Source organism: Talaromyces rugulosus, chromosome I (genome assembly GCF_013368755.1).
Source record: "Talaromyces rugulosus chromosome I, complete sequence".
Classification (NCBI taxonomy): domain Eukaryota; kingdom Fungi; phylum Ascomycota; class Eurotiomycetes; order Eurotiales; family Trichocomaceae; genus Talaromyces; species Talaromyces rugulosus.
Window position 1 is genome coordinate 5,545,605 of NC_049561.1, and position 17,431 is coordinate 5,563,035.

General features: G+C 46.7%; 6 protein-coding genes across 6 annotated transcripts; 3 read left to right on the forward strand and 3 right to left on the reverse strand.

The window, feature by feature from the left end:
- Positions 1–3,445: 3,445 nt before the first annotated feature.
- TRUGW13939_01892 (uncharacterized protein) lies at positions 3,446–5,248 on the forward strand (the record flags this gene model as incomplete). Its single annotated transcript, XM_035485089.1, has 2 exons — positions 3,446–3,532; positions 3,899–5,248. 2 exons carry the CDS (start codon positions 3,446–3,448, stop codon positions 5,246–5,248), a joined length of 1,437 nt encoding a protein of 478 aa, XP_035340982.1.
- Positions 5,249–7,084: 1,836 nt separating this feature from the next.
- On the forward strand, positions 7,085–8,982 carry TRUGW13939_01893 (uncharacterized protein; the record flags this gene model as incomplete). Its single annotated transcript, XM_035485090.1, has 7 exons — positions 7,085–7,277; positions 7,350–7,482; positions 7,558–7,749; positions 7,803–7,954; positions 8,011–8,237; positions 8,310–8,581; positions 8,640–8,982. The coding sequence occupies 7 exons, from the start codon at positions 7,085–7,087 to the stop codon at positions 8,980–8,982; spliced, it is 1,512 nt and encodes a 503-aa protein (XP_035340983.1).
- A 369-nt stretch (positions 8,983–9,351) lies between these two features.
- TRUGW13939_01894 (uncharacterized protein) lies at positions 9,352–9,617 on the reverse strand (the record flags this gene model as incomplete). The annotated part of the gene is made up of 2 exons (XM_035485091.1): positions 9,352–9,538; positions 9,604–9,617. 2 exons carry the CDS (start codon positions 9,615–9,617, stop codon positions 9,352–9,354), a joined length of 201 nt encoding a protein of 66 aa, XP_035340984.1.
- Positions 9,618–9,960: 343 nt separating this feature from the next.
- Positions 9,961–12,284, reverse strand: TRUGW13939_01895 (uncharacterized protein; the record flags this gene model as incomplete). Its single annotated transcript, XM_035485092.1, has 5 exons — positions 9,961–10,047; positions 10,110–11,242; positions 11,314–11,709; positions 11,759–11,784; positions 11,848–12,284. 5 exons carry the CDS (start codon positions 12,282–12,284, stop codon positions 9,961–9,963), a joined length of 2,079 nt encoding a protein of 692 aa, XP_035340985.1.
- A 1,103-nt stretch (positions 12,285–13,387) lies between these two features.
- Positions 13,388–14,481, forward strand: TRUGW13939_01896 (uncharacterized protein; the record flags this gene model as incomplete). The annotated part of the gene is made up of 3 exons (XM_035485093.1): positions 13,388–13,439; positions 13,532–13,693; positions 13,763–14,481. The coding sequence occupies 3 exons, from the start codon at positions 13,388–13,390 to the stop codon at positions 14,479–14,481; spliced, it is 933 nt and encodes a 310-aa protein (XP_035340986.1).
- A 279-nt stretch (positions 14,482–14,760) lies between these two features.
- Positions 14,761–16,415, reverse strand: TRUGW13939_01897 (uncharacterized protein; the record flags this gene model as incomplete). The annotated part of the gene is made up of 2 exons (XM_035485094.1): positions 14,761–15,807; positions 15,873–16,415. The coding sequence occupies 2 exons, from the start codon at positions 16,413–16,415 to the stop codon at positions 14,761–14,763; spliced, it is 1,590 nt and encodes a 529-aa protein (XP_035340987.1).
- Between the last annotated feature and the right edge of the window lie 1,016 nt (positions 16,416–17,431).

Here is a 17,431-nt window from a genome sequence, read left to right on the forward strand (position 1 = left end):
AGATTACAGATGCGCTTCCCTGATGCCGACTTCCAATTATCCTCCTACAGCCCACAATATTCAGCAAGTGGAACTTCGTATATACCTGCTTTGGGAAGCGATTTACCATGATAAACGACGCGTTCGATATTCGCAAGACTTGGGAGGCTTCTGATGAAGATAAGAGCTTCATGTCCTCTTTCTACCGCATAATCGAAGCTCTTCTAGCAGAAGATAAGATAAGATAGGGGTTATGCCTCGGGAGATCAAGCAGGAAGGATTAGAGAATGTATTAGATGGTGTCTGTCCTGTTCGAGAGGGAAGGGCCCATGCTAGGAAGTTAGTTTATCCCATAAGGTAATTCAAGCATAATAATATATATATTGAAATCATGGCTGGCAACTGCATCGAATAGCCCCTAGACAAAAAGAGTGGAAATCGCGGTATACGCTCACTGACCAGCATCAATTGAGAAGGTAAGTCTGTAGGTATAGAGCCCAATGAGGCTTCATCCATTATTCCGGAGCCCCTGTCTCAAAAATTCAGTAATAAGACAGTATAGAATGGTTCATAACTCAGAACAGTAGATTATATCTAATCGTAATACAGACGTTACCCATGCTCCCGCCAACAGGTAGATCCTCCGGTGCATATAACTTTAATCATCCTTCTTGATTGACAAATATGACTGTACAGAACTAATCCAAATGGCTCTAAAACTAGCATGATCAACGCGAGAGTTTACACAAGGTATAATCATGGGTATTGAACTCACTACCTCCCAGATTGCTAGAGAACAACAACTTCTAACAGTGACCTTGTCCGTGATTCAGCATTAATTGAAGACCTTGAAACCGGAGAAGATAAAATATTCATTAATCACTCAGAGGCAGCTCTTTCTAGTTTGAAAAGAAGGTTGCTTAGCTACGATTCTGACCAGATTTAAAACTACCAAAAAATTGAGACTTTGGGAGAATATTAAAAATCTTAACATCAAATATGCTACGACTGTAGCTATAATAGAGAATTATAACTATAAAAGTGTAGCGATATTTTACTCCAAGAATGAAAATATCAATGCTGGTAATGAAGAATTTTTGGAGAAATTGGTAAAACTATTACAAAAAATCTCAGAAAACGATATGGAATTTTGGTTCAAGTTCGCCTACTGACCCAATACATCTAATTATTTGTAGAAAAGATATATAACAAAAATCTTAATTCTTTATTCAGTATCATGTTTAATCACCGAATACTTTGTATAATTCTCGACTCCTCAATCCTTTCGGATGTATTTAATCACTCTGCTTAATTTGTCTTGCAAAATACACTTATATATGAAATATTTAAACGTCAACTCCAGCATCAACTTCAGTTAAGGATATGAGAAGATAACCATAATCTCCATATTTGTTTTTGTCTAAAGGGATTTTGGTGAGACCTCAACTTCTAATTAGACTATCGACTGTCTATTGGACTAGGAAAATAATAATGTCGTGTTAAAGGTACTGCGTGAAATACAAAGCCTTTATAAGTGCATGGAAGATTCTGCATACTATATTTGAACCAAAAAAACTCCTTATAGATTTTTATGGCATCATTTGTATTTTCTACAGTGTAGTTACAGTTACAGAGCTTATGTTAAAAATTAAAAAGGTTTACTTCCATTAAATTCCTTCTAGTACCATCCACCATGTTTATGGCGAGAGCTAAGACTAGACCATTTAAAAAGCCTGTTGAAGTCCTCACTACCCTTAGATATCTTCTTGAGAGTAAAATATGGCTGAATTTCTTGAAAGATAAAAAAACGATTAGAAATCATGTGAAGCTATTATAAGTCAAGAGATAGTTTATGAGGAGGTTCAAATGATAAATTACTTTGAAGCCTACTTAGGCATTAATCTAGAGTTTACTAGTGAATTATTCTCTTATATTGCTTAGAGTAGAAAGAGCTACTTCGTTTATAAAGTATTTCTGGTTGCGCATAGCATATTCTTAATACGTGGAACTCATGAGACAGTTTTTCCTACATAGGAATTGCCCAAGAACTAGCAGTAATACGAGATATGGGATTAGTTTTCATCCCTTAATTCTTGACATTCCTTAAAGACATTCTGTGCATGGCGCTCACTATGCCATGTCTCCTTCTACATAGAGACCTTCTACATCAAGCATCAGCGGCTCTGTTAATAGCGTAGATGGCACAGCGAGATAAATTACCTTTTTCTAAAAGACTTTCAAGTGTGACGTAAGTTTTCTCTTATATCATATTATTAAGAATTGCCTAGAAAACTTCTCTTCTCTAAAATAATTTCTGTATCTTAAAAGCAGATATAGTTTATATCTCTATTTAAAGGCCTGGTTATCCCACTTTCCTACCTCTAAGTATATCTTATATAAGAAATAACTTACTAATTAAATAAGTTACAACTTGAAAAATCAATTATAATAGGGGGAAAAGCTCGCTGAAACAGATGCACAAAATGCCGTCAGTAAGAAATATGGATCGCAAACTGTGCCGACTTTGCTATAAACCGTCAAAGTATGGGTGCCCACTGTGTTGGACATGGTATTGCACAAGAGTGTGTCAAAAGCGAGATTGGAGTACCCATGTCTACAACTGCTAAACCCTGAAATGGCCGTCAATTGAAGTTAGTAAAAGCGTCAACTGGTGCACTGGTTTTGCAAACAACTGTATAAATTGGGCCTCACTGTGACAAATTGTGCAGTCACCTTTAATCCTAATCTTTTCTACTCCGTAACCCAAAGCGTAACCCTTCACCCAAACCCAGACCTCTAATCTAAACTTTAATAAATTAAATGGAACATATACAAATTCTATACGCACTGAAAACTCAATTGATTATTTTTTTTCTACTAGTGCTAAGCCATGAAAATGTTGGTTTACACCTGCCAAGCAATTCAGGAGCCCCGTCGTAACCGCCGTAACCCGCTGTATGAGAGTGCGATGGCTGCCTGAAATCTCAGGCACTAACAACATATAACATTTAAAAAGCCGGCGGTTGTTAAATGTGTATCGCTGTGGGATCTGTAGAAGTAAAATATCCAGGTTAATAACTTGGTTTTCTCAATGAGATGAGTTGTTGTTAGGGCTTAATGGCTATTTTTTACCACTAGTCCAAAAACAGCGAAACCCTAATGAAAATAACCAACAACGAAGACCCTTCCTTAATGGGAATTCTGGTTTTTGGTATATATTTTTGTCGACGATACGCTTCTCAAGCGTACAAAGAGAACAAGATTTCCTTGACGTTATTGTTGTTTCATTTTATTCTAGAGTATGAAATCATTTACAAATGACTTGAATGGTCGTCGAAAAAATTACTACGATAGGGAAGTAGATCAATGTGGGTTGTGACTAAATTTTATCAAGTCAAGCAGCTCCAAATAAGATTTATGTATTTAATTATGCTTCTAACATTACAGCACATTTCCAAAAGCAACCATGGTAGTGGGCACCAACTGTGACCAACATCAAATTCTTGATTTTACTTGGTGCGCGTGGGACGCTAACGCTCGCAAAGGGTCGCAGGTGCGCCATTCCAGGCAGCAAGATTTCTGGCAGTATGGAGCCAGAGTTGTCCATTTCCTAAAAGATTCTTAGGTGAACAGAAATAAATACCATTTAATTTTTGCTACGAAGGGGAAAAAAGAACTTATAACTGTCAACCTCCTCTCGTGACATATTGCATACTTGTGTAGTTGAGTGAGGTAAACATAAACTTGATAGCCACCCTGATTAGATCCTAGCTAGCGTAATCTTTGACTGATTTTTAACTGATTGCTTATCAAACCAGTGTATGGAATGTCATAGACCCTCCCGTTTCAAAGTATATGCAACCCTGCACCAAAATTAGAATAACACTCCACGAGAACCACGCTGACCAGCAAGGCGCAGGCCAGACAAACTGTAGATCTTGGGTACGAAATTCCTATCTCCCCGGTGCGTAAGAAGGCGGTAATATGTCTGCTCTTCGCATTCAGCATAGGGCCAAGCCATTTAGCACCATGTGTAGAGGCGGGTCTGAAGGAACTGACCGGCCAGCCCGGCGTATCAAGTGGTGAAAAGGCTGTCCAGGTGTCGACTGCGCTCGCATATATTGTGAGGACTTCACACGATCTCAGACTTTCGGTCCTGACCTCTGCAATCAAGCCTGTTCATGCCCCCCAGTCCTTGAATGTTCTTATTATGTATCCTCTCCGAGAGTCATGGGCCATCAAAGTCCTGATTCTTACGCCACTCACCTTGCTACTCCTTTCCTTTTTATGGTTAACGAGCACACGATACTATTCGGATCACCTTGATGTCGTCCCACACTATGAGCCTGTCTCCCACGACGAGTTCGTCTCCCAGAAACACCACCACAACGCTTCCTCGACGTCAAAAAATGCCTTTGCCACTTTCTTGTCAGGGTATAATGGAACCGATTCGGAGAAATACTTCACCGCCGTGAAGCTCCTCACATACCAGCTAATTCACGACCCGCCAACCCGAGCACGAAATGGTACCCCATTCATTGTCTTGGTGACCAAGGACGTCGAGCAGGAAAGACAGGACATCCTCCGACACGGCGGTGCGACGGTCATCTCAGTTGACGACGTGGAGCGAGACTGGTTTCAACCCACGACGTCTCGGTGGGAAGGGGTTATGGCCAAGCTAAACCTCTGGTCGTTGACTGACTACGAGAAAGTTGTCTTTGTCGATGCCGACACAGTGATACTGAAACCTATGGATGAAATTTTCTCGATACCAGCCACCGATATAAGAGACTCGCTCCCTGCTCCACCCGAAGCCATCGATCCATTAGCCAGCATGTCTGTTACACCACCACAAAAATACATGATGGCCGGTATTCACGACATTTGGATCGAAGCGAACAAGAAGCCGCCGGAGAACGAGACCTTTTACGAGGTAGACAACTACATGAACGCCGGGTTCTTCGTCATCTCCCCATCCAAGGAGATGTTCGATTTCTATCTCTCGCTCCTTGAAAACCCTGTCCCCTTTGACTTGAATTACCCGGAGCAGAATCTGTTGAACTTTGCACATCGAACCGATGGGCAGATGCCGTGGCAGGTCCTCAATACCACTTGGAACGATATTACGCAGCTCAACCCTTCGTATGATCGGAACGCTCGATCACTTCATCACAAATGGTGGGTTGAGTTACCCGATAAACCCATTCAGGATTTTATCAAGGGTGCTATGGAAAGGATGGATGAAACAGAGGCGGATTTTGCATTTTGATTGTTGTGTTGTAACATTGAATCATGGGAATTGGCGTGTACATTTATTGCATATTAGTTTTATACCACCTGATGTTAACCTCTTACAAAATATGTTAGGGGTATTTGGTAACAGCGTAAAAACAGACACTCCAACGGCAGAGCAGGTACGTAGTGAAATGAGAAACGTAATGGGGAGTTAACAAAACCCTGAAACGTCAACCGAAAAGCGAGAAATAATAGATATTCTCTGGCAATACAGAGTACCTTTTAGGTATAGAAGGAGTTGGTTAAGATCTTCAATAATACCAACTATAGGGGCCAAAAAAACTAGGTTTCAATAGCAACTTCGTACGCTAGTAGGAATATCTCTATATATGGTTAGTACCAAAAACCCACCAACAATGTCAATACGCACCCGCCGTTCCCGTTAAGGGGTTTCTTGTTGGTACGTACGGATGACAAATTACCGAGTACAGTGGATAACAAGTCGTTATTTGGTTCAATGTCAAACCCTAGTTTAGACTTTTAAAAGATCCTTAAGAAAATCCAACGGGTTCAGTCCAATTATATCCACTTGCGAATTACCAAGTTACTAAATCCTGCAAGAGTATCCGGCAGGAGTCGGAGGAACTTGGCTATACGGTTATAACTTATATGCCGATATCCGAAATATTTATGACCAAGCTAGGCCGAATCGATTGCGACGGGCGATGCAATAAGAACCTTATTATCCACTATCCATGAAAAAGTGATGCATATATACTCCGTAACAAAATAATAACAACAGTACAAAGAAAACTGAAATTTGAAGCCCAGTTTTCGGACGAAACAATGCTACACAAATCAAATGGTCTAGTGGCCCAATACACATAGGGCTACACCGGGCGAGGCTGTGCTTGTAGTTGTGATTTAACAGTGCCAAGACGTGTTAATTCTGCTGGTTGCTATTATTAACTTTTGTTTAGTTGCTAGCAAACAATTAAGAAATTACCTACTTTATGTTCTTTATCATCTACCGGAGGAAAAGCTGTTTGTATAAGGAGTTGATTACCAGTTGATCTGTGTAGTGAGAGAGATATCCCACGATCACACAACTATTATCTCGACACTTACAATGCTATTCTTGCAGTGGGGCCTGAATTTCATCGATTTTAATCAACAGTTTCTGTCTCCATCGTCCGCACAGTGAATAGCATATGGAATTTGGACTTCGGGTGCTTAGACACAAGAGAAATGAAACAGGCTGTATATTATTGTGTCTACAAATAAATGAATACGCCGCACTGTCAAGACATGTCACGTACATATGTAGTGTAGATGCACCCGCGCAATTGAATGTGATCAACTAATCGTAGCCCCTAGATATGACGCAGCAAACAGGTCAAATGACACTACTAGTGATAGGTACTGGCAGATGGCATGTATTTTAACCAGTTAAGATAATTATCATTGTTAGTGCAATTTAGTAAAAACAAACTAACTCGGAACGTGCCAATTGTGATAATCTTGCGAGAAGATTTCTTTGTCTTGTTTTGCTTCTTTGTTGCACATTTTTTCGGGCAGTACCGAGAGGGCGGACCTTTCGTAGACATAAAAGACAAAAGAATGTCCGAAGGGCTTTTGAGTAACAATACTATTGTCGACAGTAAGTCGGATGGAATCAGCTCACCTGACTACGCAGAGGTTCCTGAATCAGCACCGCTTTGCGCACGTAAAGAATATCTCCCCTCCCTGGATAGCTTCATGCCCCTGAAATAATTCGGTCAATTCAGTTGTTTTATTCTTGACGCTTTAGGCATCCTCTGTCGACAACTGCGAGACATTCTATAACGGAATCGATATTATCTCGATAAATATGGGGTTGTTTACCATCTCTTTGATGGTTGCCGTTTTGGGCATATACTTTACCCTCAAGATCTTCCGAAAGCCAGCTACACCTCCACTCCCACCAGGTCCGAAACCCAGGTTTCTCATCGGCAATCTACTCGATATGCCTCGACCAGGGGAGAAAGAGTGGTCACATTGGGCAAAGCATAAAGATTTATATGGTAGGTCCTTTTTCTCCATAACCCTCCATACCCTTGTTATTAGGGTCATAGGTCAGCTGACAGAAATGATAGGACCGATCAGCTGCGTCAGCGCGTTCAACCAGAAACTGATCATCATCAACGATACGAGTCTGGCGCGTGAGATTCTTGAGAAACGCTCGGCGAACCACTCGTCTAGACCACGTCTTGTCTTTGCTAATGAGCTGTTAGTCTTCTCTCTCTCTCTCTCTCCAACCTTTTCGGTCGACACTGGCGATACTGATTTTACTGATGGATACAGAGTTGGATGGGAAAAGACGCTCTCGAGCCAGAACAACACGCCTCTTTTCCACACATACCGCAAGATCATCGGCCGCGTGCTCGGCTCACACAAAGCCGCCGCGCAGTTCAATGGGCTTCAGGAGACCGAGTCGAGGAAATGTCTGCTGAGGTTGTTGGAGCAGCCGGAGCGGTTTGGAGAGCATATCAGGACGTATGCCATTTTTTCACTCCCAAACTATAAAGATTATAATCTGACAGCCTCAGTGAGGTTGTAACGGCAATCCTGAAAATGACATATGGATACTCGGCATCACCAGACGGCAACGATCCGCTCATAAAACTAGCCGACAGAGCACTGCTGGAATTCTCGCAGGCAGCGATGCCTGGATCCTGGCTAGTTGATGTGATTCCTTCTTGTAAGTCTTACCGAACCATTTCCCGAGATCAAAGAAGATGCTAAAAACAGTACCAGTGAAATTCATCCCAGAATGGTTCCCCGGCGCCGGATTCCAGCGCGTCGCACGCGAGTTCCGCAAGACAGTTATGGAATCCACCAGACGGGGGTTTGCCTTTACAAAGCACGAAATGGCCGCGGGCACGCATGTACCGTCGTTTACGTCGAATGCGCTCGAGGCCGGCGAGGACGAGGAAGCAGTGCGATGGACCAGTTTTGCATTGTACGGTGGTGGGGACGACACGGTACATAATTCCCTTTAAAAAAAAAGTTCTGTTATATCCATTGATACTGACAAAAAAAAAAAAACGGGACAGATCGTGTCCGAGATCAAGTGCTACTTTCTCGCTCTCATGCTCAACCCGGACGTCCAGCGGCGCGCGCATGAAGAAATCGACCGCGTGGTTGGGTCAGACAGACTGCCAGCAGCAGCAGACCGTGCACAGCTGCCGTATATAGATGCTATTGTCAAGGAAACCATGCGCTGGCATCCGATTGCGCCGCTTGGTCTGCCGCACAAGTCGGATGTAGATGAGGTGGTCGAGGGGTATTTGATTCCAAAGGGGGCTATCATTGTGGCTAATATATGGTGAGCTTTTTTCTCTCTCTTGCAGTTCAGTTCAAAACGAAAAAGATTAACAAACTAGGTCATTCACTCACGACCCATCCGTCTACCACAATCCATCAACATTCAACCCATCCCGTTTCCTCACAGAAACCCCCGAACCAGATCCGCGCGACGTAGCCTATGGATTCGGCCGACGCATCTGTCCCGGTCGTCTGTTTGCTGACAACTTTCTGTTTCTTACGATTGCGCAGACGCTGGCTGTGTTTTCGATCAGCCAGCCGCGTGACAATGCCGAGGCGGCCGCCGGCGAGCAGGTTGTTGATTTCGAGCCGGGGATTATCAGTCGTCCAGTGGAGTATCAGTGTGCTTTGAAGGCGAGGAGTGCGCGACATGAGCAGTTGATCAGGGAGGTTCAATGTTGAGAGGGGAATAAAAAAAAATGTAGCAGTTGAAAAGTCCATCGATTTTTTTTGAATAAACATGTAGTCGTATAATAATACAAATGCCAAAGTATGTAGCGAGACAACACACGTCTGGAAAGACGTGCGTGAGAGGAAATAAAATCCCGGCAAGTTCAAGCATCGATCGACTAGTATAGGCCGTACAAAGTCGTAGCAAGAATGCGTATTCCAGGGCTGTTCGCTGGTGTGATCTCTCTCATCTCCCAGACCATTCTGCACCAGCACAGCCAGTATTATCCCCATCCCCATTGACACGTTGAAATTCTCTTTCTGAAGAGCTGTATAATCCGTGATTCGTAGTCCGTCGTATTCCATTATTCAAGACGCGCATCACTCCTTGTCCACCCTCACAACGCGAACATTCAGCTTCCGGTCCAACTCCTCCTTCTCCTGCTCCGTCGGCACCATGCCCAATGCCGACTCGACCTGCGGCGACGCGGTCATGCCGATGCCAGCCCAGGCCATGAGGCCGACGCCGAAGAAGAGGCGGGTGCGCGGGGAGAGGTTTTTGTATGAGCTGTATGTTTTTATCATTGTTAGAATTTGGAGAGCTGCGGAAGAGGGAGAAAGAAAGAGAGGTACCTCCAGAAAGACATTTTGTGTCTGATGGGACTGAGTCTGGTTGGAGGTTGTCGCGGAAACATTTGTCTGAGCCAACTAAGCTCCGGAGTGGGTCTTGGCATTAACTACTTTGTATATGGAATTATGGATATACCTAAGCTACGATAATAAAACTACAACTACAATAGTAAGAAGATAACACTTCATCATGGTATTGTGCTACGTTACTGATAAATATTAAACAAACAAGCAAGCAAGCCGGCCAGCTGTAATCGCCAAAAGCGACTACAGAGAAAGACATCATTACATTATATACGGAAATCCTGCAAACACATCTTCAGCCAGGACTAGAAGACTTATTCAACCTCTACTCGCCGTTTATTTGCCATAGGCACGGTTAATGTCAGCGCGGTAGTGGTCCACAATCTTCTTGCGCTGGATCTTTTGGGCGGCAGTGGTGAATCCCTGTAACAATCGTCAATAAACAAATACATAAAGGGGGAAAAAAAAAAGAAGAAAAAACGTACGTTTTGTGGGGTCCATTCCTCATCTGCCAGAACAACACCGTCGATGATCTCGATGCCTCGGAGATTACCAGCCTTGCCAGCGGCCTGTAGTTCCTTCAACACAATGCGCTTCAGATCCTCCTTGTGAACGAGAGAGCCCAGGCTTTCGCCTTCGATCCCGTGGGCCTTGGCAATCTTGATCAGAGCAGGTTCGGCCGGCACAATGATGGCAACCGGCTTGATTTCGTTGTCCGCAGCATATACACAGATGTTGCCCACAACGGAATGGGCGCGGTAGACAGATTCCAGCTTTTCGAGAGCAATGTACTCGCCATTCAGCGTCTTGACCAGGTTCTTCTTCCGGTCGATGATTCGCAGATGGCCATAGTGGTCGAACTCGCCAATGTCTCCGGTTTGGAACCAGCCGTCTTCGGTAAAGGCGCTCTTGGTTTCCTCCTCGTTGTCGTAATAGCCCCGGGTGACACTGCCACCGCGGATCAAGATCTCACCCTGTGGAGGCGTGTTCTTCACCGAGTAGCCGGCTTCCAGGAAGTCGACAAGCTTGATCTCTATCGAAGCGGGGATGTCGCCAAGAGCTTCTGGGTTCCATGCCTGGGGGTCTTGCAGCGCTCCCATGGCAGTTGTCTCGGTCAAGCCGTAACCGCTGATCATCGGAGCGATCGCATACGAAATGAACTTGAGCGTGTCCTTGGCGATCGGCCCACCACCGTTCATCAATATGCGCAGACGGCCGCCGGTGGCTTCCTTGATTTTCTTGAAAACAACGGCATCCAAAACGCCAGCACCCGGGAGGCCAGCTGCAAGGAGGAAGGCCTTGGCGGTCATTCCGCCCCAGAACAGGTTCCTCGCGACAAAACTGGCCTTGTTCAACTGGGCCAAAATTCCCTTCTTGACGGTTTCGAAGACGGCCGGCACGCCGACGAGAATGGTTGGCTTGAATTCGCGTATATCGCCCTTGCAGTTGCGCATCGAGCCGTCGGACAGTGTCTTGGCGTTTCCGTAGCCCATGGTACCACCCCAGAAAAGGGTCGCGTTTTCAAAGACAAACTCGAGGATATGGGCGAGCGGAAGGTAGGTCAGCAACGAGTCTCCGGGGCCAATGTACGGGCCAACAACCTCAGTGACACCAGCGACTAGATTATGTTAGCCCTTTCTTTCTTATATATATGATAAAACAAATCAAAGTGATTGGTCTAAAACTCACCCGCTGCGACCACATTTTCCTGCGTCAGAGATACACCCTTGGGAGGGCCAGTCGAGCCGGAAGTGTACATGATACAAAAGAGATCCTCGGGCTTGGGGGGAACCGGGTCAACCGGGTTCTCTTCGCCGAGCTTTCGGAGCTCTTCATAGCTGATGACATTGATATGGCTAAAGTCGGTCTTGAGCTTGTCGAGGTCGCTCTGCTTGACCTCTCCGTCGGTGTTGTAGATGATATGCTTAATCGAGGGGGCGTCTTTGAGGACGTTGGTGAGAGAGGAAAGCAACGCGGGGTCCAGGAACATGGCATCGCTCTTGGTTTGCTTGAGCGAGTGTCGGAGACCATCTTCTCCGAGGGTATCGTAGGCAGTGACAAAGGTCAGAGATTGCGATCCAGCGCCTGTAGTGTGTGAGCATTTTATTTCATCCTAAATTTGGAACCAACTGACCATGAGCAACAGACAACCAGTGGGCGCTGTAAGAAGATTCGGCCATTAGCTATGTGATTTAGCTGCAATATAACAAGTTGGGAGCTTACCTGGTCGCAGCATAGAGGTGGACACGGCTGCCCTTGGACAAGCCAAGCTTGCGCAGGCCGGATCCGATCTGGAGAACACGCTGCTCAAACTCGATAAAGGACAGGTAAGAGTACTCGCTCATTTCAAAGTAGGTCCACTTCTTGTCAACCTCCTGCTCGACGCCGTCGACGAGCTTCTTGACCTTTTTGTTCTCGACATGGGTCTTGATCAGGGAGCGCGAGCCCACGCACTTGGCGTTGCCAAACAGTTTGGCGCCTCTTCGCAAGATGTCGAATGTGGTCTCGATGCCCTCCGCAGGACGAGTGATGAGCTTGTCCTTGGCGGCTGGGTGGCGGCGAGGGATGGTCTCGCCTTCGACGGGCTCGTAACCGGAGGCTTCAACGGTGAAGGGCGGGCGCTTGGCCATGCGCGGCTGGAGGGTGGTGAGGTGTGCCATGGCTGCAGGGTGTGGTTGGTGGTTGTGAGGGTGATTGTTGTGAAAATCCTTCTCTGGCTGGATGGAGCGTGCGTGCTTTTCGGGCGGGATGCTACGCCGGGAAGGGCCCAATCCGGGACAGGGGGTAGAATAGAAATAGACAATATAAATAGCGATGCAGAGGGAATTGGCAAGTCCGGAAGAGAAATCAGATCAAGCTGGAAGCAACAGCTAAAGAGAGCCCTGGGCAGAGGAGTGGGCGCAACTGGGGGAGTTGGTGAAGCAAAGCAGTCCAGGTGCGGAGGGCGGCAAGCTGTTCACTAGTGTCGCTAGCGCCGCTGTGCTCGGTGGCCACCCCGGTGGTTAGTTAGTTACGTCGTCTCCTCACTTGCGTATACGTTACTGCAGTAGTAATTGCAATAATAGCTGCCGAGGCTCTCCTCTTCCATATCCCCAACCGCCCAAGATCCAATCCAAGGTCCAGCCCAGGCCGTGCTGCCGCGGAGGCTGTGTAACTTTCGTGTCTGGCCCTCTGGGGCGAGGCTGGTGATCTGATCCCTAGTGGGCCCTAGTCCTGCAGCTGTTGACTTGTTGTTGTTGTTGTTGTCCTCTGTTGTGAGCTATCACTTGTTGTGTTTTTTTTTTTCTTTTTTATTTATTTATTTCCCATTCCTGTTGTGGATGTGTACTTTTATATTTACGTCAACAACCTCGGCGGAATGGCTGCATATCAATATCACGTACAGACACACAGCTAAAAGACGTCTCCACGGCGACCCGTTTGTTGGGGTCAGCGTCCCAACCGGATACGGGGGCGCAGAGGCTGTGCCGTTTCCTCGCCATTGGATCCCTGCATCTATATATACAAACTCTAAATTGAAGCTGAGTATACTATATTTCAAATTAACACACATATACATTATCTATGTTCCATATACATAGAGAGAGAATACAATGGAAGCTGCACGATGCGGTCATGGCGTATGCGGGGTAGGGCTAAACCCTTTTCTGCCAAGCGCCGCCGCTCTCGTCCATCTGAACATCCGAACATCACAGCAACACTTGAACAATTGATTAAATCAGCGCTCAGGTGACCACTCTCAGACGACCACAAGAGCAGCCCAATGCTCGACTTCCTCTCGTCTCTGGGCGAGCAGGTCGTTGACGCCGAAGAGGGTAGGTGCTTGACTTTGTTGTGGTTGTATGTTTTGAGAAAAAGAAAATACTTCATCAACTATATATAGTTAAAATGCTAATGCTGATCACAGAATCATTCCTCCTCTTCACGCGCGACATCCCCTCGGCCAATCTGGGCTTTGTCGATGCGCGGGCCTCGGTCGTTGATGTGACCCTTCACGGCCAGGAGCTGGCTATCCACCAGTCGCCGACGCTGCTCTCGTCAAGGCGCGAGGGGGGAACTACCGGTGCAGGTATTTCCACCTCTATCCCATACTATATGTAGTAGTAGAAGAAGAGAAGAAAAGCTCACGGCGGCACAGTGCTGTGGAAAATCACTCCCCGGTTCGCAGAATGGATTGCCGCGCCAAAGAATCCCTTCTTCGCCGCGTCCATCTTGAACCCCGCGGCCACCGTCGTCGAACTCGGCTGCGGAATCTCTGGGCTTGTGGCCCTCGCTCTGGCGCCGCGGGTTAGCCATTACATTGCGACGGACCAGGAATACGTGCGCAAAATTTTCAAGCTCAACATTGACGAGAATGTTCAGGCCCAGCCCAAAAAGCGTGGCGGTGGCGGCGGCGGAAGATCCAGGACCGAGAAGAGCAACAACAACAACAACAACAGCAAAATCACCTTTACACCCCTCGACTGGGAAGTCGACAACCCCACCACCCTGAAACAAACCATACCAAACACCGCCGAGGAGCCATCCGACCCGGGCTTCGATTTGTTGATTTCTTGCGACTGCATCTACAACGAAGCACTCGTGCCGGCGTTTGTGCGGACATGTGCTGATATCTGTCGCCTGCGGCCGGTATATCAACCAGATACAAACCCTGAGACAGAAATTACTTTGGCAGAAAGACCCACGGTCTGCGTGATTGCGCAGCAGCAGCGGTCGCCCGATGTCTTTGAGACGTGGCTGCGCGAGACGATGCGTGTCTTTGACGTGTGGCGACTAAGTGACGAGGTCTTGGGGGACGGGCTCAAGGATGGGACAGGGTATATTGTGCATGCCCTTGTATTAAAGCCTAGTCCTTGAAATAGTCAAATTGTGTATCTGTATTAATATAAAGATGTAGGTGTAGCTGTAATTAGTACTGCTACATTACATACAGATGCAAATGGATACACTCTAATCACGAAAAGAACATGTAAACTTCCGCCCGCGTCGCTTGGAGATGCAATGCAATGCAGAAAGAAGAAGAGAAAGAAAATAATACATGTCCGCTACACAAACGGACAACATGCTCAACACATGGGGAATCTGATATTAAACAAAGCAAAACAGAAAATCACCTATTCAACAAGGCAAATAAATTTAATCCCTGACTTCGCTAGAAGCAGGCTCCGGCGCCGGTTCTTCTTTTACACTCGGCGCTGGCTCTGACGGCCGCCACGACTCTGCTCGCACATTGCTGTCAATCATCGAGGCAATGCTGGCCTTGTTGGAGCTGCTCGACTGCTGCGGTGAATCCGACGGCGGCGGAGCGGAGACAATCCCATTTATTGCTATTTCGGGCGGACTGATGGCAGACAAATCCTCCTTTTTCACCTCTGGCTGAGGCTGTTGTTGTTGCTGTTGTTGTTGTTGTCGCAGCTGTGACTGTGATCGGGACCCATGTTCATCATCCGAACCAGACGAAAAGTCATCCTCTGGCTCCTCCGTATGCATCGATCCAGCCGCACTGCCCTCGGTCGAGCCACGCTTCATACCAGGCCGTTGAGCGCGCGGCGCATTCGGGTCGTACACGGTTCCGCACAGATCCAGCGCACGCGATTGACTGCCCATGCTGCGATCCTTGTGCTTTTTGGTCAGGTGGCACATGAAGCCGTGCAGCGTGAGAAAGTCGGATTTGCCGCAGTCTGGCGATGGGCAGTCTAGATACACCAACTGGCCATCCGAGGGTCTTTTCCATAGCGCTCGTCCCGCGGGGTCGCGAGTGGCTGGTCGGCCGTGTCGTTCGCCCCAGGCTTCGGCGTTTTTGATGGTGTATTTTTGTTTCTTGCGGAATGGGCCTGGTCCGTTCATGGACATGTTCATGCTCAGCATCGGACCGGCCCTGGCTGCCGTGGTCGCCATCGGCGCTGGTGGCGGTGGTTGCTGTTGTTGCTGCTGCTGCTGTGACGGTTGCTGTTGCTGTTGCTGCTGTGGCTGTTGTTGTTGGATGATAGTCGTCGGTGGCGGGGGTCGCATCTCAGGTTGTCGAGGTTCTGGTGGGCTCTGCTGCTTGAAGAAAGCCAGCGTCGTGGCAGCGCTTGTTTCTGACAGTCGGCGCGAGGGTGGTTGTGGAGGCGATTCCATCTGTCCGTCCACTGTGAGTCCCATCGACTCTCTCTTGATTCTCTTTTTCCGTCGCCGTAATTCCTGCCAGTAATTTAGCACTAGAACTGAGGAGGAGAATAAAAATAATAAAAAAACAGGTGACATACCTCCTCTTCTGCTTCTGCCCGCTCGGTGATCATCCGGAATTCCTCATCTTCTCGTTTCCGTACGGAGAGCAAGTGTGCCCGAGCAGCCGATCGGTTTGATTCTTCATGTTCTATCTGTCGTAAACGCGCTTCGATATGGTCGAGCTGTAACGGCATTGGCTGATGGCCCTGCTGAAGCGGCGGAGGCCCTGAATGTGCAGGGTGCTGTAAATGTTGATGTTGATGTTGATGTGGATGTTGGTGAGCATGAGCATGAGCATGAGCATGATGCGGCGGAGGAAGTTGTTGTTGCTGCTGCTGCTGCTGCGGAAGCAATGTTGAAGGCGCATGATACGGCGGCGGCGGGGGAAGCGTCGCAGCAGGAGCAGCCAGACCATGCTGCTGCTCCCCAAACGAGCGGTATGGCGGTGGATGTTGCGCTGAAGACGTCTGGGGTTGGTTGTTTGGGTTGATGGCAATGGGATGGAAGCGCGGCATGTTCATCGCATGGTTGACCCCGTTTTCTCCGACGGGCGGAGGAGCTGCCGGGGACGCAGCGGTCATGGCTGTCTACGTGGTGGTCTTAGCATGGTGGATATTTGAGAAATGTAGAAGAGGTCTTGGATAAGGAAAATGTATAGATATGTTGACTTACCGGTTTGATATGTGCCTGATATCTATCAACTGATTTGTTTGTCTCTTTTCCCGCTTGAGTCGTGTATCAGGGGTGCATATAAAAAAAAAGAGGTCGACAGCCCCTAATATTCTTTCTGGCCAGCTAATGTCTCTGATGCTGATAATGTCTGTGCTGTAGTGTCTCGCGCAAGATAGTTGATAAGTCGATAGTTGAATGTTGCGCTGACGAAAAAGAAAAGAGTACACCCAATTCTTTCCAGGTTGTTCCTCCCTTTCTGCTTTGCTGGTGTAATCAACAATGAAGTTAAAAAGGGAGGGGAGGGATGTCGATCAAGGAAGCAAAGAAGTGTCGAGAAAATGTGGGTTTTGTTTTCTCGTTTTTTTTTTCCAGTATTTTTTTTTTTGACAGTTCGGTGGATACCCCGTTCTCAAACTAGTACAGGAGGTTTACTCAGCCAGTCAGAAACACACCATGTGAGTCCAAGTGTCATAAAATCAACAAATAAAAATAGGAAGACCCTTTTTTTTTTCTCCAACCAAGAAAATTAAAATTTAAAAACTAGAAAAAAATCCAATCTATCAGAGAATAATGGAAAAGGGAACCAACTGGGCCTGCAGGAGTGGAGCCGGGCCCAACTGGGATCGACTCTCACAAATAGGGATTACTAAATACTTACTAGGTTGGGGGTTTTTTTTTTTTTTTTTTTTCTCTCTCCTCCTTGGAAATTTCTTGGCTTTCTTCTTGTTGATTAATATTATTAGACAATAGTGGATATCGGACATTCTATTTGCTTCTCCCTGGACTTGTCTGTCTGTCTCCCCCCCCCTTTTTTTTTATCCCTGATTTCAAAAATCACTGTATCAATCCCCTGGCGCTACACTGGGCCGGGGTCATTACATGTTGGACTTGGACAGGGTCAGCAGGACTAATAGCAATTAGTGGC